The 19,068-nt window shown below is 63.4% G+C and overlaps 1 protein-coding gene across 2 annotated transcripts in view; it reads right to left on the reverse strand.

Moving 5' to 3' along the window:
• JAKMIP1 (janus kinase and microtubule interacting protein 1) overlaps window positions 1–19,068 on the reverse strand; it is a 68,508-nt gene that overhangs the window by 13,987 nt on the left and 35,453 nt on the right. Inside the window, exons 8-15 of one of the 2 annotated variants that reach the window (XM_062212670.1) lie at window positions 12,939–13,067; window positions 11,265–11,393; window positions 9,823–9,906; window positions 8,646–8,708; window positions 7,661–7,759; window positions 4,809–4,910; window positions 4,211–4,264; window positions 3,746–3,811 (exon numbers count right to left, since the gene is read on the reverse strand). In XM_062212670.1, the coding sequence (XP_062068654.1) occupies window positions 3,746–3,811; window positions 4,211–4,264; window positions 4,809–4,910; window positions 7,661–7,759; window positions 8,646–8,708; window positions 9,823–9,906; window positions 11,265–11,393; window positions 12,939–13,067 (726 nt within the window). Of the gene's footprint in view, window positions 1–3,745; window positions 3,812–4,210; window positions 4,265–4,808; window positions 4,911–7,405; window positions 7,760–8,645; window positions 8,709–9,822; window positions 9,907–11,264; window positions 11,394–12,938; window positions 13,068–19,068 lie in introns of those variants that run through there. The other variant, XM_062212671.1, reaches the window with a different exon arrangement.

Below are 19,068 nucleotides of genomic sequence, written 5' to 3' on the forward strand. Positions count from 1 at the left end.
CCCAGACACCAGCTCTCCACACCCTCGCTCCCAGGGCTCCACGGGGCAGCTGGCCACCCGGCGTCTCCCCGTGCTGATACATCTGGGAAAGCAGCGGAACACGGCCCCAGTGCTGGGGCCCCTGCACCACATCCCAGGAGCTCCCTCAGGCCCGGCAGAGTGACCGCTGGTCCCCCAGCTGTCCCGCCAGAATTCTTGGACCCCCAGCTCTGCCCCCCGAGCCCAGCAGCCCCCTCTTTCTGAGGCACTCCCAGCACCAACACTCCCCCCGCCCAAGCAGCTGCAACATCCACAGTGACTCCCCAGCTGGCCAGACCTCAAGTCCCGGCAGAGGGCAGGGAACCCAAGCCAGTCCCTAAGGACTGTCCCGAATGGGGGAGCCGCGCACCTGCACTGCACTCAGCCCCAGGCCCCGCCCCTGGGCAGCCAGCACTCCTCTCTGGTGCCACCTGTGGAGGTTCTGGTGGGCAGCAGCCACCAGGAGGTGGGAGAAGGGAGGAGGGGCCCGCCGGCAGGAAGTGGGGGTGGCAAGGGTCAAAAGCAAGTGGGGGCTTCACTCCAGATAGATCTGACCGCCCATTTCCTCAGCCACACAGGGAGCTGCTGAGAGCAGGAGAGGAGAGAGCTGGGGGGCAGGGCCTGGGACACCTGCTCTTTGTGGGCAGGGGGAGCCTGTGGAGAAGGGCTTAGCGCGGAGACCCCAGCAGCGTGCAGGGGCTGCCCCTGCGAGGCCCTGAACCTGCTGCCAGCCATGGCCCTGGCCCCCAGGGAATTCTAGGGGTGGGGTCACAGACACTCTGCCTGCTCCACAAACAGTGCTCCAGCGGCCCCAGGAGCCTGACCGCACCAGGTAGCCATCTTGCTCCATCTAAGCAGGCCGTGAGCAGGTCCAGGCACCAGGCTCTCTGCGATGTGGCTCCCGCAGACTTGGGGACCAACTCACTGATCCCCTGCAGTTAGCGAGGGGTGGGGCCGAAAGCCAAGCCAGGAGTGGCCTGCCTGATGCTGGGGCTGGAACCCTGGCCACTCCGCACCTCCACGTCCTGTGGGGCCAGGCTCAGTGCTCCACACCAGGGCTGTTTCTCTGAATGTCGGGGTGAACATTGAATAAACAGAGTCACACATGAACCCCACTCTTCCCGTCACACTACATGGGCAACCTTGTTGGTTTTACGATGAAAGAAACACGTACTAAATGTGTGCAGGTGCCCAACATCACACGAGGTACCCACACCTGACGGCCCTCCAGCTAGCTGTGAGCCCCTCACCCCACTGTGCACCTGCTCCTGATGTCCCCCCCAGCCAGGAGTGAGCATCCTCACCTCACTGTGCACCTGCTCCTGACGGCCCCCCAGCCAGCTGTGAGCCCCCTCACCCCACTGTGCACCTGCTCCTGACGGCCCCCCAGCCAGCTGTGAGCCCCCTCACCCCACTGTGCACCTGCTCCTGACGGCCCCCCAGCCAGCTGTGAGCCCCCTCACCCCACTGTGCACCTGCTCCTGATGGCCTCCCCAGCCAGCTGTGAGCCCCCTCACCCCACTGTGCACCTGCTCCTGACGGCCCCCCAGCCAGCTGTGAGCCCCCTCACCCCACTGTGCACCTGCTCCTGACGGCCCCCCAGCCAGCTGTGAGCCCCCTCACCCCACTGTGCACCTGCTCCTGACGGCCCCCCAGCCAGCTGTGAGCCCCCTCACCCCACTGTGCACCTGCTCCTGACGGCCCCCCAGCCAGGAGTGAGCATCCTCACCTCACTGTGCACCTGCTCCTGACGGCCCCCCAGCCAGCTGTGAGCCCCCTCACCCCACTGTGCACCTGCTCCTGACGGCCCCCCAGCCAGCTGTGAGCCCCCTCACCCCACTGTGCACCTGCTCCTGACGGCCCCCCAGCCAGCTGTGAGCCCCCTCACCCCACTGTGCACCTGCTCCTGACGGCCCCCCAGCCAGCTGTGAGCATCCTCACCCCACTGAGCACCTGCTCCTGATGGCCCCCCAGCCAGCTGTGAGCCCCCCTCATCCCACTGTGCACCTGCTCTGGATGGCCCCCCCCCAGCCAGCTGTGAGCCCCCCTTATCCCACTGTGCACCTGCTCCTGACGGCCCCCCAGCCAGGAGTGAGCATGCTCACCCCACTGTGTACCTGCTCCTGATGGCCCCCTAGCCAGCTGTGAGCCCCTCACCCCACTGTGCACCTGTACCTGTACCTGAAGGGGCCAGCAGCCAGCTGTGAGCATCCTCACCGCACTGTGCACCTGTACCTGTACCTGAGGGGCCCCTAGCCAGCTGTGAGCTGTCCTCACCCCACTGTGCACCTGTACCTGTACCTGTACCTGAGGGGCCCCCAGCCAGCTGTGAGCCCCTCACCCCACTGTGCACCTGTACCTGTACCTGAGGGGCCCCAAGCCAGCTGTGAGCCCCTCACCCCACTATGCACCTGCTCCTGATGGGCCCCCCAGCCAGCTGTGAGCTGTCCTCACCCCACTGTGCACCTGTACCTGTACCTGAAGGGCCCCCCAGCCAGCTATGAGCTGTCCTCACCCCACTGTGCACCTGTACCTGTACCTGAGGGGCCCCCCAGCCAGCTGTGAGCATCCTCACCCCGCTGTGCACCTGTACCTGTACCTGAGGGGCCCCCAGCCAGCTGTGAGCATCCTCACCCCGCTGTGCACCTGTGGAAGTAAGCCCGGCCAGATGGACAGGGGGCAGGAGACAGCTGAGCTCCACTGCTGTGTGACTCTGAGCAGGACCAGCCATCAGTCTGTCACCAACCCTCAGTGCCTCTACCTGCCTGGGGGGACGGATGGTGCTGGGCTGGAAGGGACCTGATGAGGACCACTAGGAAAACAGCATCTTAAAGCCTGGCTCAGCGCCTTGAAAGGAGCACAGCTGTAGTTAGGACCGCATCCCAGGCCAGCGCCCAAGGCCAGGCAGGAAGGTGTGCTTAATGAGTGGGCCAGAAAGCCAGGTCTTTAACATGCGAAGCACCCAGGGAAGCCATGGGAAACACAGAAGCCACAAGATGTGTCTGTTGGGGGAGGAAGGAATAGACAGTGGAAAAGCAATGCAGTCCACCAGGAGGAAGAACACAGAACACACAAAATCCCCCAGGGTCGCAGCACCCAAACAAGTGACCATGAAACAACCACATCGCTTCGTTCCCCACCAGGCCGGCAAAGCGCCCCGTGGAGGCTGAAGGCGTCGCCACGCTACCAGTGCAGAGGGTGACAGGTGTGCCCCTCCTGGGGAAGCCCCTAGACCACTCTTTGCCATTCTAGAACCTGGCCTGGGGACGAAAGCCAGGCAGAAGGATGCTCCCAGTGCGTGACTGTGCAGCGCCCCCGGGGCCTGTCAGGGGTTGCGTGACCTGCCGTGTGGCACCCAGCAGAAGGTTGTGGACAGGGCAACAGGTGTCCGTCAGCCATCTTAAAGGGCTTCAGGGACACTTAGCAAACAGGGTAAAAAAAAATTAAAATGAATGGCAATTATGATTTCAGATAAACTTTTAAAAATGGGTGTGGGGAACCCTGGAAGGAAACAGCCCTGTAGCAGGCGGAGTCTGTAGCAGACTTCAACTCCTGCCGCGACCTGTGACCCCCTGCACGGCGCACACGCGTGGCTTCCCCTCGGGACACGATCGCATGCAGGTGTACGTGCGGATGCATGCTCCCCAGCAGGCGAGACACAATGTGCAGTTTCTTGTATGGTGCTGGGCGCCGGGACGAGGGGCCGGCAGTGCGCCGAGCTGTCTACCTTTTCACACAGGGCAAGCACCGTTCCTGCTTGGATTATTGCAACCTGTTCTTCATTCCTCAAATTCTAAAACACAAAAACGGGCAAGTGCATTTGACATGGATCCCAAACCACGCAGCTCCGGGTAATTCTCGTGGCTCCTCTCGGAGGGTGTCCCCCCGGCCAATGGGGACACGGCCCCTGGGAGCACCCCTCGAGCCAATCTTTTGGGAAGGCACAGTGGCCCAGTCTTGCCTGACTCTGCCTGTTCTGGGGCGTCTCCTGCCCTGTCACTCACAGCTCCAAGGAACCCCCCTCCTGACAATGCAGACCCCGCCCCCACCCACCAGGAACACGGCCATACAAAAGCCTTACATTGTACTTCTCGGGTCTCTGAAATTAGAAACTCAAAACAGAACAAAAGTCACACAGGTACACCAGGATCCAAACAAGGACAGGAAACCAGAAACCGGCCGCCATAGTTACCCCGTTGTCACCAAGGAGGTCTAATTTCTTCATAAGTTCAGAAATATTCACATCCTGCAAAAGATTCCAACGTTCATTCTGGGTGAGCCACAAAGACCCACTGCACCTGTTCCGAGCGCCACGCCCCGTGCTCTCCCGGGGGCGCCTAGGATGGGGCCCGGCTTCCTCCCAGCCGCTCCTCCGCCCCCCAGCCCCACCCCCAGGGACAGCACAGACTCTGCTTTCTACACAGGCCGGTGGAAGCAGGTACATCAGGGGGACAGGGGCCCAGGCCCCACCGGCCGCCATCACCCCACAGTGGCCACTGCACAGAACTGGTTCTAGCCAGGCGTGGCAACAAGCACCATATGCCCGTTCACTGTCTAATTCCACTGTCGCACTGGCTTCGTGGTGTGGGTGGGGCCACTGCGCTCTCATGGCCAGAGCCTGGGTAGCTAGGCAGGGGTGAGGGGCGGGGGTGGGGTTTGCACTCAACTCTGCTCTTTGAACGTGGCTACGAACAGAAGGGATCTTTGGTGACAGGGGTTCCTGAGCAATCCCATCAACTCCATCCCGGTCACCGAGACACCAATCCCCGCCCCCACCCCAGGCACGCTACCTTCACTCCTTCCTGGTGACAGAAGAGCTGGAGGGCGCTGCTGCTGTTCTCGGGGAAGGTGGCAATTTGGAGGTTAAAGGCTGGCGACCTCCGCTCTCGCTCCTGGGGAAAAGATGCGGCTTAAGAACGGGACTCAACCGGATTCTTTACCACTCGCCATCTCCCACGTCACTCAGCGCCAGCCAGCGCCAGCCAGGGCGTGACCAGCGAGCGCGCACAAGATCCTTGGGGGAAAGTGGGAGGCTTCCATGCCGCTCTGTGGCAGCAGCTCTCCTCCGTGTCCACTTGCCACCTGCTCGGCTAGGGAGAAACGGTTAACAGGTGTCGCGAGGTTACCTGGGGGAAGACCAAGACCACGAAGCCACAGAAGCACGGCACTGGATTAAAATGATCGCACTGAATTCCAACAGGAATGGAGGCCACTGACCGTGGCTTGTTATTCAGTGCCAGGCACGTCCCTGCCCCCACGTCACCCTCCCACCGCCTCCGTTCTGTACGCAGAGGGGCGAGGCGGGGCCAAGACCCCAGCCCTGGCCCCTCCTCCTTTCTGGAACAATCTGCCTGCCGCGACTCCACCAGCACTTTTGGGAACCACGCTAACAGGACCAGGGATGGTGGTCTGCCTCTGCGCTAGCAGACCCCACAGTCAGATCTGAACCATCGGGGAGGACAAGCAGGAGTAGTTACAGAAGGGGCGCCTGGTAACGAGGCTTACATGGGAGTTGTAGACAGGCCGGGGACAGCACGGCGGCAGAGCAGGGCCCTGGTGGGTCTCAAACGTGTTTGCTTCCCAGAGCCGGCTGGAACCCGTTAGCTACGCCCACATGAGTCGGGGCGGTGAGCAGAGCAGGCCTTTCCAAACCATGCCTTTTGGTAAAACCCCTACTGGAATTCCAGTAAGATAAAAATCCCGTGCACTGGGCCAGCCACCCCAGCAGAATCTAGCTTCAGAACCCATGGGCTTCTTTAACAACACAACTAGGAAACCCAACCGAGGGGCTGGCGCTGTGGCGCCATGGGTGAGGCCACCCCCCTGAGACACCGTCAACCTGCATGAGCGCTGGTTTGAGACCCAGCTGCCCTACTTCCAATCCAGCTCCCTGCTAATCGAGGGAGCTCCCTGGAGGTGGCCCGTCTACCTGGCAGCCCTGCCACCCACAGGGGAGACCCAGATGGCGTTCCAAGCTCCTGGCTCCAGTCTGGCCCAGCCCCAGCCATTGAGGCCATTTGGGGAGTGAACCAGTGGATGGAAGATCTCTCTCTCCTCCCACTTCTCTAACTCTGCCTTCAAAACTAAAGAAAGAAATCTTTAAAGAAGAAATGCAACCCAGGGGAGTGTGGCAGGCAGGCAGGCAGGCAGGTCTTAAGCTGCTCCTGGGAAAATCTGAGAAAAGAGCAGGGGCCGGGCCGCGGATTTCATTAATTCCCATGGAGCCCCGACCTGGCAAACGTCAGCTGGAAACGGCCCAGGGAGAGAAACCTCATTTCCCTCCTCCAGCGAGAACGGAGTGTGCCACGGTTCCGCCCAGAGACGCCTTCCTAGCGGGAACACGTGCACAGGAAAGGGATGGAAGTCGGAACACTGGCTGCCCAGGGCTCCGAGGGATGGTGCAGGTGCAAAGGAAACTAACTCCAGTGAAGCGGGTGGCGCCCGTGGGGTTCTCCAGAGGCCTGGGGGCGGTCCCCTAGCGGTGGCTGAAGCACGACAGCGACCTCCCAGACACCCGTCTCTGCGGCACAGATGCAATGCTTAGGTCACAGGCAAGCAAGCATCGAGTGACACGGGAGCACCTGCTGGCGGAAAGACTCAGGCCCCGGGCCCTGCCGACACAACCAGCTCAAGCCAGGAGGAGCAACGGAAATCAGAGAAGCCACAGACACACAGGTGCTGGCTCTGACCAGGGGCCACACATGCCACGGCTCAGCTGGGGCACGGGGGGCGGGGGCCGTTACGGACACATCACGGACGCGAGTGTTGTCGGAGATGCCGACGGCTTTGAACCAGAAACAAAAAAAGGGTCATGAGGGCCCGTGAGAGCAAGGCGATGCGGCAGCACACAGAGGCAAGGTCCCAGCCAGAAGCAAGGGGGCCATCAGCCTCGCTCACGCGTCCCACTCAGCGCCCTGGGGGACGTTCCCGGGGGAGTCGCCTGGGACGCGTGACAGCTCCCCATCTCCTTGCGGGAGTTCCGAGTGCAGGTGACTTACAAGTGATAACATTTCCACAGCTCAGCATCGCTGGGATGCCTGGGTCAGAGAGGCTGCGCGAGGCCGGGAGTTGTCTCAAACGCCTACCCACACGCATCCTCCGCCCTGACTCCACTTACCTGGATGTGCCTTGACAAAGGGAAAATGGGCCCAGAGCGCCATGAGACAGAGCACAGGCCCTCGCTGGCCAGGTGAGACCTTGCTACTTCAAAACGTGAGAGCTGCCGCATGCAAGATCACTTAAAAAGGTGTGTGACTGCCTGCAGCAGTGGCTCCGCCCGGGCTGCGGACGCACGCCGGGGCCATGCATGCAGGAGAGTGGTCATGGGAGTGGGACACAAATGAAAAAGGCAAAATATTGCAAAAACAAAGTATTTTATTAAGTGCAAAACAAGCCGTAGGCAATCACTCCGGCAGCTCTGGTACATGTCCACAGACCGGTGAGCGCTCCCTCCAGAACACAGTAAGGCAGTGAAACCATTCTGAACATACAGATTGAAAAAAAAAAAAAAAGGGAAGGAAGAAGCTAGAACGCGCCCGCTCTCCACATGCTGGAGGACAGCAGGCCTTTACATGAATTTCAGTTTGGGCTCAAAGAGAATGTCTGCTCCGTGGGAGAGTTTACAACAGATAGAATCTCTTACTTCCAGCTCTAGCACTCTGAACTCTAACAGCTCGTTCTGATCCTTGGCGTCCTGCATCTCATTCTTCAGCTGGTTCTCTTCCAGCTCCAGTCTGTAAATCTAGGGCGAAGACACCTGTGGATTAGCAGCCGGGCAGGAGGGCCCCGTCTCTCACCAGGAGGCCGGTGGTGGTGGGGCGGGCGGGCAAGGGGCAGATCGGAGGCCAGTGTGCGGGGCAGGTGCAATGGGGGCCAGGTTCACGCCCGGAGCCCCAGGCCCAGTCCAGGGGACGGAAGCCCCTTCCTTATTTGCTACATGAACGAGTGAGGGGGGAACGGAGCCTGCGGCTAGGAAGTCCCTCCCCCGGGGCCAAACGTGCGGAGAGCAGTACAGCACTGCCGCCCCTGCTCCCAGGCCTGCTCGGGACCGTTCCACCCCGACTACCCGGATCAGCCCGGGACAGAGCCCCAGCCGGGCAGCGCGGGGGCGCCAGCTCCTCCTAAGTCCCCATCAGGGGACAGAGTGGTGGGCGCAGGCAGTGCTGCCCATGGGCGGGGTCTTTACGCACGGTGGTGCCAGCCGCACGGTTCCGTGCAGGAGTCAGGCCGAGTGGCGCTGAGTGGCGGGTAAATAGAGGAGTGACACTGTGGTCGCAGCGCCACGGGCTCAGACCTCACAAGCCCTCAGCGCACTCCGGGAAGCCCCATGCTCACGCGGGGAAGGCCACTGGGCTGAGAGGGCCTGAGGGCCGAGGGCAGAGAAGGCTCTGGAAATGCAAAGCACGGCAGGGCAGCAGGAAGGCCCGTTTCGGGAGGACAGGCCAGCCCCGGCCAGTCCCGCAGGGCACCCAGGACAGTGGTCTACACCCGCGGGCCCCTCCCAGAGGACAGAGCCAGGATGCAAGTCCCGATGCGGGTGAGGTGAGACCCAGGCAGTGGGAGTGGGCCGGGCGGGCCGGGCTGGCCCCAGGCAGTGGGAGCGGGCCGGGCGGGCTGGGCGTCCATACCTTTTCCAGCAGGTCCTGGTTCGTCCTGATGAGAAGCTGCTTCTCCTCTACCCACTTGGAGTCCTACGGGAAAGCACTGGGTGTGTTCACGCTCACGGACACCGCGGGCCCGGGGCCGGCAGACAGCGTGGGGAAGGTCACAGCCAGGGCAGCAGCTCTCGGACCCTGTACAGCCGCACACGCGCAGCACCGCTCCTCTGCCTGCTTGCGCCCGCACTGTTCTCTCTCCCCCTTACGGCACAGCACCAAGGTGGCCAGGCTCACACCAGCAGGCCCGAGGTGCTCCCGCACCCCAGGTACCCATCATGGCCACCCTGACACCCATCTGTCATTCCGTGCCCCCTGCCTGTGACCCCCCCCCCCTTATGTGAGTTCTCAGAGCCTGCACACAGCCCGCGCCCAGGAGACAACGGGAGCAGGAGGCGGCTAGGCGGAATGCAGGTCTCCTCCCGCCCCCCCTTCCCTCCTGCCACCAGCCAAGGGCAGAGCCAGGGCTGGGCCGAGCCCCTCCCCAGGTGGCAAGGCCAGGCTGGTCCAGCCCTGGTCTCCATCATGCTGCAGAGCCAGGGCGCCAACAGCAGTAGGCCCGAAGGTCCATGCAGTGCAGGAGAGCATGGGCCTCTCCACGCCCAGGTGCAGCTCCTCCTGCCCTCTGGTCCCTCCCGCAGGCTGCTGTTGCCCTTGGACACCACCCGGAGTGGCCAGGCCTCCACCGTGAGCCCCTCAGGGACCTACCCCCGGGGACAGGTTGGCGTCCCCCGGCTCTGCCTTTCCCCCATGTCCTGCCGCCCACCTGGCCTGGCCTACAAGAATTCAGAGATGGGCACCCAGAGGTGACTGAGACAAGCAGGCGCCCAGGCTCTCTCGAACACAATCCCGGCGTGGGGCCCCGCCGCGGTGAGACCTGAGCGACAGCTCGGACCGTCACAGACTCCTGTCCACTTCCACGGCCGAACCCCTCGGCTTCACATCAGAGAAGCTTTGGCCGCCTTACTCTTGGGAGTTCCTCCCATTTTCCTGCACGCGGCAGACAGAGAAAAGGCCGCGAGAGACACTCAGGCCGGGCTCTGTTCCCAACACGGTGCACGGAGCTCCCGCCCGCACCCAGGCGAGCCCAGGCACACAGCAGGTGGACGGGAAGGTGCCGACGGGCAGGCCCGCGGCCAGCGCTCCTCACCTGCCCCTTCTCCACCAGCAGTTTCTCCAGGTCTTCGATCTTGGCCTGACAGCGCAGCAGGTCAGCCTGCAGCTGCTCCCGGGTCTGGAAGGAATGGAGCGGAGTGAGCGGGTCATGCACGCAGGTGCGTGACGGGCGCAGCCGCGGAGCCGACCTGATGCCGTCCACTCAGGCCCCTGGGGACCCTCTCGGGGGCCTGCTCTTGGGGGCAGGTAGAGGGTGCGGGAAAGGAGCCCGGGGAAGGGACCCCTGTCTTCAGAGCGGCAGTGAGGCAGAAGCCAGACTCAGCCAGGGCGCAGCCCCGGCTCCCCAACCACGGTCAGCGTGTGCTCCCTCGGCAATCGCCGGGCTACCGAGCACTTTCCCACTCGCTCAGGCTCCTGCTTGGGCCCTTTGTCACCCACAGCAAGGTATCGAGTATCTCTGGGTGCAGGCCGGAAACATAACGAGGGGACGCCAACGAGCACGGGCTGAGAGGGAGTGGTGGGGGCTGCGGCTAACGCCAGGCCCAGGTGCTCCCCCCGCCCCCGGCCCAGGTGGGAGGGGAGGCCTGGTGCTGCCAGACGCTCTGACCTCTGACCCCTCAAGTCAGAAATGTGGACTTCCCTGCGTCAGCTCTTGATGTTTGAACATCGCTAGTCACTGACATTAAGAACACAAACAGTGCCGCTCAGATAACGCCTCGCCTCTCACTGGCTCTGACCCAGGCTCTGACCCCATCACACCTGCTCCCGCCCCTCCCCCACCGTGGCGTGGCAGGGCCGCTCCGCCTGTGCCACCCAAGCAAGGCCCTCCCAGCAACCGGCACTCCAGCCCAGCCCTGGAGACCACGCGATCTGCCCGGGGGAGCACAGGTGGTGTCAGAGGGACCGGCTGCCATCCCAGCTCTGTCTGCTCCTCCCAGGTGTTTTTTTTGTTTGTTTTGTTTTGTTTTTGAGCCTTGATCTCCTTTTTCGGAATCTGGGGCTGATTCCCCACGGGGCCAGTGTGGGAAAGAATCAGGGGGCACGAGAATGTACTGGCACCAGCGGTGCTCCTGGGAACCACCCACAGACTCTGGTCTATGCGGCTCCTGAAGGTGGAAGTTTCTGGAAGGCAGAGCTCAGCCCAGCACGGTCCTCAGTGTCTTGTGGGCTGGAGAGCACCCCAGGCTGCCTTCCAAGGATCCACAGGGGTGTCCCGGGGCCCTACGCCCTGGAGGGAGACGAACCCCCCGGTCTACATGGCCAGCGGGCCACACAGACAGCACATCACACAGGAGCAGCCTCTCTCTGTCAACCCAACGCTCCACAGCTCCGACCAGCATACCGGGAACACAGCCTTCCAGAACATCAGCACAATGGAGACTTTGCTGGGAGCTCCCCGGCACCTCTCAGAACCCCCTCCGCATGCCCTGGGCAGGGATGGTGACAGAAGCCACAGAGGGAGCCAGCAGCGCTTACCCGGGCCTCCCGCTCCGCATCCAGCGTCCCGCCCACCTGCTCCTGGAGCAGGGCGTAGGCTCGCTGAAGGGCCTGGTACTCCCTGGTCAGCTGGCAGAACCTCAGGTCGGCCTCCTCACGGGTCGTGGTCTTAACAGAAGGGAGAAAAGATGCACAGTGACTCACGTGGCGATGCGTGCCACAGCGGACACGGCACGGCACAACCGCTGCCGGCCTCAGCCGGACAAGCAGGCCCCCGTCGGGGAGCGTTGGGCTGGAGAGCCGAGTCCGTGTCCTTTCCAGGAGGCCTGGGCCCTGGCAGTCACTGCTTGGGGGTGGGGGTGGGGGGCAGGCGGCCAGCCTCAGTGCAGGACATCGCCCTCTGGGGCTTCCTCAGGAATTGGCCACATAGCAATGTTGGCAACCCCGGGAGTCACGGGAGCCACTCAGCATCGGGGCAGAGGCCGTGGCGGGCAATGGTGCCCAAATGGCCACAGGGCCCGGTGCAGGGCCGCGGAGGACCCAGGGGTTTCCAGCTTGCGCGAGGCCTGGGCTGCTGGAGTTCCTGGCTGCAGGAGAGCAGGTGTGCCTTCCCCCCGCCACAGGAGGGGCTGCCAAGGGACCATCAGCCACGCAGAGAGGGGGAGTGCGTCCCCTGGGCTTCGGGAACTAGGCAGCAAAGGGGAGGGCTGTCTGGGGTATGGAGTGCCAGGGTCCATGGCCACACGGCCCCAGGGGAGGCCAGCGTGGAAGTCACTCTAGAAGAGACTCCACAGAAAAGACCACCAGGACGGGGGGAAGGGCCCACGTGGGAGTCTGTGGGAGGTGGACAGCCAAGAGTCCTGGGAGTCGGACTCCCAGGGGACGCGCTGTCCACAGTCCAGCAGGAGGCTACAGGGAGCAGGCCCAGAGTGGGGAGCTTGTGAAAGCCCGGAGAAGCTCCCTGCCCCAGCACATCCCGGCTCAGCCGCCCTGTCCAGGGCTGGGCGGGCTTGCGGGGCTCCCACAGGGCCCAGAGGAACAGCTGCAAGGGGTGGCTGCCGGGAAACAACACTGGGCCAGGCCCAGGTCCCACGGGCAGGAGGGAGGAACCTGCCCTGAGGACGCCGGCAGTCTGGGTGGGAGCCGAGCACCAGGATTCCTACCACTGGGAGGCCCAAGCCCCACAGGGGCCGCCTGAGCCTCGGGGCAGGGGCATAGCCGAGAAGCCGCAGGCGCACCCTCAAGAACACAGTGCGCTCCACGGCACGGCTGTGCCCCGGGGTGCGTCCAGCGGTCAGGCAAGGTCAGCGGGAGACCTGGGGCGAGGGGACGTCCCGGGCTCCCGCTTCCCTCCATGCATTTCTGGACTGCCGGGCCGGGGCTCTGCCAGTAAAACTTCACGTTCACGGGCGCCAGGTGGGGGTGTGCGTGTATCATGCACGTGTGCGCACAGGCGTGCACGTGTGCGTGGGGGTGCCGGACAGCCCATCATGCAGCAAGAGTAAGTGCAAAGGGCAGGCACACCAAGACGGCCTGTGCCAATGGCTTAGCTCGACCGTGGCGCCACACACGTGCCTGCCCCCCCAAGACCGCTAGATATACCAGGAGGGGTGGGTGGTCTGGGGCCCAGGCCACCAGGCGAGGCAGCACTTGCAAGGGTCAAAGGCGGGAAGCACCCAGGCGGGGCCGTGCGCCCCCAGCAGGCTGGCTTACGTCGTCCAGGTCCTCCTCGGGCGTGGCGGGGGTCCTGTCCGTGCGGTCTGTGTTGTAGGACGTCTCTGACAACGTTTCTGAGTCCACGGACTCCTCGTCAAATCCAAAAAACGTCTCCACAACATGCGTCTGCAAAAGGCGCCGGCGTCAGGGACGGACGGGCACTGCCCGCACCCCCGGCCCCGCCGCCGCCGCAGCCGTGCGGACCCACATGGGCTACAATTCTGATCCGTGACGCTGGTGCACCCCGCACCCCCGGCCCCGTCACCGCCGCCGCCGTGTGGACGCACACGGGCTACGATTCCGATCCACGACACTGGTGCACCCCGCACCCCCGGCCCCGTCACCGCCACCGCCGTGCGGACGCACACGGGCTACGATTCCGATCCGCGACACTGGTGCACCCCGCACCCCCGGCCCCGCCGCTGCCGCCGCCGTGCGGACGCACACGGGCTATGATTCTGATCCGTGATGCTGGTGCATCCCACACCCCCTGCCCCGTCACCGCCGCCGCCGTGCGGACACACACGGGCTACAATTCCAATCCGCGACGCTGGTGCACCCCGAGATGTAGCCAGTGGGCTGGGGGGCTGGCCGCGCGGGCAGGAGCGGGGGCTGCAGCCAGAGCGAGCCCCTCCAAGAGCCCAGCGAGGGCACAGAAGCCCTGCCTGGCCTGTGAGCACCATGGGGGTCGTTATGCCCAGGCAGCTCAGCGGTTGCACCAGGCAGGAGGCCGGGCTGGCTGCGATATGGAGCCCCAGGGAGAAGAGTCGGGAAGAATACGCCAGGGATGGGGCAGGGCTTCGAGAGGTGAAGTCCAAACACTGACCCTGCACACTCTGACCAGTGGGAGGCGCAAGTGCCCAGCCCACGTCCTCACCAGACCAGAACTGTCACAGAAACCTGCAACACTTACGGAGTCAGGGACAGCGTAAGGCCCCTCGCGCACCTGTCACTCAGACGCTGGGGCAATTTTCAAGCTCCGCCCGCCGGTCCCTGAGCTACTCTGCCCACGCTTCTGTCGCTGCCGAGATAGGAGTGGGGAGCTCCGCTGGTTCATTCATTCACTCACGCATCACTCATTCAGCAAAGGCCAGCCTCCTTCCAGGGCCAGACACAGGACTGGGGGGAGGTGGTGGCGAAGGCGCTGCCCTCGGGGGCTCCAGGCCGCTCCGTGCCGCAGCCGTCAGCCCGCAAACAGCCACCGATCAACGATCAACACCCTCGTTTCAGGAACCAGGACTTTGCTCGCCTTGCGATCAAGGGACGCTTTCCCACCACGGAGGAGCCGCCACTAAGTCGGAGAGCCGAGCCCCAGACCCTCGCAGGCTCCCGAGAAGGCAGCTGCTCCCGGGCCCCTCCCGCCCCCAGCCAGTGTGCAAGCCTGGGAAGGAAGGAGCTGCACCACGGTTCCCAACGGGATTAGGGAGGAGCTCAGCCACGGGGCAGGCAGGAAGACAGGCGACTTCCTTGTCCCCACACAGAACTCGGGGGCTTTGCAGGAGGCATCCACGCCCAGAGCGCCTTTGCGGCTGGGGTCTGTCTGTCCCCAGTACATCCGAGGGGCACGCACCTCTCCCAATCCCAGACGCACGCCAGCTGGGTCCCCAGTGGCTCTGCGGGGCCTCCTGGACAGCAGCCCTAGCCCCTACACCTGCCACGCACAGCAGCAGCGCCAGCCTCTAAGGGGCTCAGCCCCAAGCCCAGGGCCTTCCTGATCCTTGTCGGCCCCTCACGCCCGTCCCCTCTCGGAGAGGACGCAGCCCTCTCGCAGCCGGCACCTCCGTCTGGTCCACACCACCACCTCTTGCCAAAATCCTGAAAGCCAGACCCCGCTGGGCTCCCTGCTCCTGCTCTACCCCTCCTCACGGCGGCCACTGTGACCATCTGAAAACAAGAGTTGTGCGGCGTCGGTGCTGGGCTCAGGAGCCCTGCTGGCTGCCCATCACCTGCATTAACATCCTGCCAACGCCCACACACACTCCCTCTCCTCCATCACCCTGCTGCAGGCCCAGTGCCAAGCATGCGCCTTACACACACCTGCCACAGGGCCTTTGCACTGCTAGGCCACTTGTCCCCAGCATTCACACGGCTCTCTCTCTCCCTGCCCTCCGGTCTTTGCACAAATGCAACTGGATAGAGAGGCTTCCATGACCAGCCCACCCCTGCCCGTCTCTCATTTCTGACCGCCGCCAGGCCAAGCCACAAGGTCACTTCACTTAGACGTTTATTTCCTGTAAAGCTCCTAGATAGAAGCTCCATAAAGGCAGGAACCTGGCCCCAAAGCTCCTCACAGTGGTCCACGCCCCGGGCCCCGAGGCTCCCCACCGTGGTCCATGCCCCAGGCCCCGAGGCTCCCCACTGTGGTCCATGCCCCGGGCCCCCGAGGCTCCCCACGGTGGTCCACACCCCGGGCCCCCGAGGCTCTGCACAGTGGTCCACCCCCGGAGCCCCAAGGCTCCCCACAGTGGTCATGGTGGTCCACGCCCCGGGCCCCAAGGCTCCCCACGGTGGTCCATGCCCCAGGCCCCGAGGCTCTGCACAGTGGTCCACCCCCGGAGCCCCAAGGCTCCCCACGGTGGTCACAGTGGTCCACGCCCTGGGCCCGAGGCTCCACACAGTGGTCCACCCCCCACCTAAGACACACTGGCTGCTATCTAAGAAGTCAGAGACACGTCTCTCTCCATGAACTCAACCCAGCCTCGTCCGCATATCCACAAGCGGCTTTGGCTTTGCACACAGCACCCTGCCCCCTCGTGCAGGCCGCAGGGTCAGCCGGGTGACCACCTGCTCACGCACCCCAGAGGAGCATGTGGAGGCAGATGGGGGGCCCAAGCGGGCTCCACAAACCTCGGCCGGAATCTCTCTCCTGGGAGGGGTCGGCGACGGCCCCATCCTCAAATCTCCCCTCCAGGAGAGAAGGCCTGCTGTCAGTCGCTCTCCCAGGCCCCGCAGAGCAGAGGCCGGGACACCCAAGGGAGATGCGCAGCAGCGGCGGCAGCTCCCCTGCACACACACCTCCCCTTCCAGCTCTCACGTTCCCCAGGGGGCTGCCGGGCCGAGCTCAGTTTCCTGTAAACACAGCTAACTGTGGGGCCTCTGGGGGTGGGTGCGACCTGCAGCAGCAACGCCCACAGATGGGGCCCCAGGGAGCGCTATCAGGTCAACACACCGCTGGGCCCTGATGCTGGGCTGGGCTCCCAGGACAGCCACCTGTTGGAAGCTCGCTGGGAGCCAGGCAGGGACTGGCAGGTGCCCATGTGTTGAAGGTGGAGCTGGCTTTGTCAATAACCCGAGGCGCAAGGTGGCCTGGAGGCTCCCGAGAACCCTGGGCGTGGGGAAACAGGAAGCAGCGTGGAGGGCAGAGACCCAGCTCGGAGGGGCAGGTGGCAACCCCGACAGTGGACGTGGGCCCCGCCCACACCACACGCTCAGCACCAGGGACCTGGCTGGGATCCAAGCCCCAGCAGTTACAGCACCAGAGGCCCATGGCTGCGCTGGCCGTGGAAGGGTAAGCTTTAAATAGCATTGTTACCTGGGGCGCCCACATGTATTCCCTACGCCTGGCCTTCATCGATACAAAGTAAAACAGGAAAGAATACAGTCTACAGTGACAACTCGGCGGCTGCCCTGGAGACTCGGCCATTTGTTCCCCACTACATGTTCCAGACGCACAGGAAATGGCCCAGCACCTGCTGCCCCGGGGGGCCGGAGAAGTGCCGGGAAGACCCCCTTCCTCCTCGCAGGCGTGGCACCGGCTGGGCTTTAAACCAGGCCAGGCGGCGATGCCTCAGTTATTCCGAAATTCCCCGGACACTTCGGAAGCAATGACACATTGGGGGCGCGCCTGTCCGTCACCTGCTCGCCCAGGGCCCGTCTGCTACAGGAAACAGCTCACTTCTCCAGGTGTCTGCTTCCCTTCTAGCCGAAGCCAGGCCTGGCTGCCTGTTTTACAAACTCTTTGCTGGCTTTTCCCTGGAGTCTGGGCAGAAACGACCGGCAAGCCAGTGTTTCTTCCCTGGGTGCGGGGTCAGCACGCAGAGCTGTTCACTCTCTGCAAGTCAGAGGTCAGACGGGCCAGGAGGTGGAGAGGGGACACCCCCGCCCCGTGGACGCCACCTACCTTCGTGCCTGTAGGTCATCTCCTGGCAGCCAGAGAAGTAGAGGCAGACCAGGGCACAGAGGCAGAGGAAGAAGGAGAAGTAGAGGACAAAGAGGACGTACTCCATGGCGGAGAGAGCGGGGCGCAGGGCCCCTGCCTGCCTGTGTCGGCTGCGCCCCGCCGCGCCCTCGCAGCCCTGTGGGAAAGCACCGGTCCTCGCCACACACAGCAGGCCCGCTCCCTCCAAGGCAACCAGAGAGCAGGGATGCCAGCCGGCCCCAGGGCCGTGCCGTGGGGGCTGAGGGGAGTGGCTCCGGGTCCGGGCCCAGTGTGGCGTGCGTCACAGGGTAGGGGGGAGGACGGCCTCCGAGCCCAGTTGTTCTCTAGGGACTTTCCTCCCAGGAGCCATTGTCCCTGAGCTGAGAGCAAGGTGCACGGCACCGGCTCCCTGGACAACCGCAGGCCCCAGGAACAGCACTGGCTGCCCTAGGGTCACAGCTCAGGACCAGCAGGCCCCGCCTTGGCACCCAGGAGGTTTCCCTCCTGGGCCCCAGCCACCAGAGGTGTGCCCCAGACCAGGTGAGCTCATGTTTTCTCTGCGGTTGTCTCGCCAGCGTTTGCGTCGCCGTTATCTGCTGTCAGACGGAAGGCTGTGGCTTTCTAACCGGATCCTGCAGAGAGCCGTGTCTGAGTCGGCCACCCCTCCAAGCACTTTCGCTAAGCAGAACGTCAAAAGCCAAGGCCTGGGGCCGGCGCCCACAACACCAGCATCCAATATGCACACTGGTTCGAGGCCAGGCTGCTCCATTGCCGATCCAGCTCCCTGCTATGGCCTGGGAAAGTAGTGGAAGGCGGCCCAAGTGCTGGAGCCCTGCACACACATGGGAGACCAGGAAGAAGCTCCTGGCTCCCAGCTTTGGCCTGGCACAGCCCTGGCTGTTACGGCCATTTGGGGAGTGAACCAGCGGATGGAAGATCTAACTCTGCTTTTCAAATAAATAAATAAATCTTTTTTTAAGAAAAAAGTAAAAGTTCCCATTTGGAAAAATGGACAGATTTTGCCATAGAAAAGCAAACTTCTGTCTTTTCACGAACTGTAAACCATGTTACAAGACGCTGGATGGGGTGGGCGTTGCAAAGCAGCCAGCTAAACCCCTGCGTGCGAGGCCTGCACCCGTGTCGCTGTGCCTGGTCCACATCCCGGCTCCTCTGCTCTGACCCGGCTTTCCCGCCATGTGCCTGGGAGGCAGCAGGTGATGGTCTAAGTACTCGGGGTCCTATCCCCCGCGTGGGAGACCTGGATGGGATTCTGGGATCCTGGCTTTAGCCTGGCCCACCACTGGCTGTTGCGAACCAGAGGATCGGAGATCTTGCACAGTCTCGCCCTCTCTATGTCACTCTGTCTTTCAAACTAAAGAAACAAACAAACAAAAAAAAAAAAAACAGGCCATTCACGAAAGGAGAGTGACAGCTGCGTCCCCACAGCTCCTTCACCTCTGACAAGGCAGGCCGTCGCCGTCCGCTCCTCCTCAGACCCCGGTCCGGCAAGCCTGGAGCCTGACCACGCTCGTCACTTGGTGCTCACGGGAGCTTTAAGTAGCTCCTCTCAATGAGGCACCACCCAGCCAGGGCCTGTGACCAGCCGAGTGACACCGGCCTGAAACTGCCACAGCCAACTGGGTCACCACGGGGATGGAGCCTGCTTGAGAGGGGGGCAGCCCACGGGGGCAGCAGCAAGACAGGAAGACATGGGCCCAGCCGACAGCAGGTGGACGCCGAGATCCAGCTGTGCCTGAAGCCAGCAACCACTGATGTCTCAGTTACATAAAGGCCTTCCCTGGACCTGTGCTTCCGGCAGGAGGAACAGAAAACACGGCAGGCCGGCGCTGTGGCACAGTGGCTTAATCCTCTGCCTGTGGCACTGGCATTCCCTACAGGCGCCAGTACGAGTCCTGGCTACTCATCTTCCGGCCCAGCTCCATGCTAATGGCCTGGGAAAGCAGTGGAAGATGGTCCAAGTGCTTGGGC

This window comes from Lepus europaeus, chromosome 16 (assembly GCF_033115175.1).
Source record: "Lepus europaeus isolate LE1 chromosome 16, mLepTim1.pri, whole genome shotgun sequence".
Taxonomy (NCBI): Eukaryota; Metazoa; Chordata; class Mammalia; order Lagomorpha; family Leporidae; genus Lepus; species Lepus europaeus.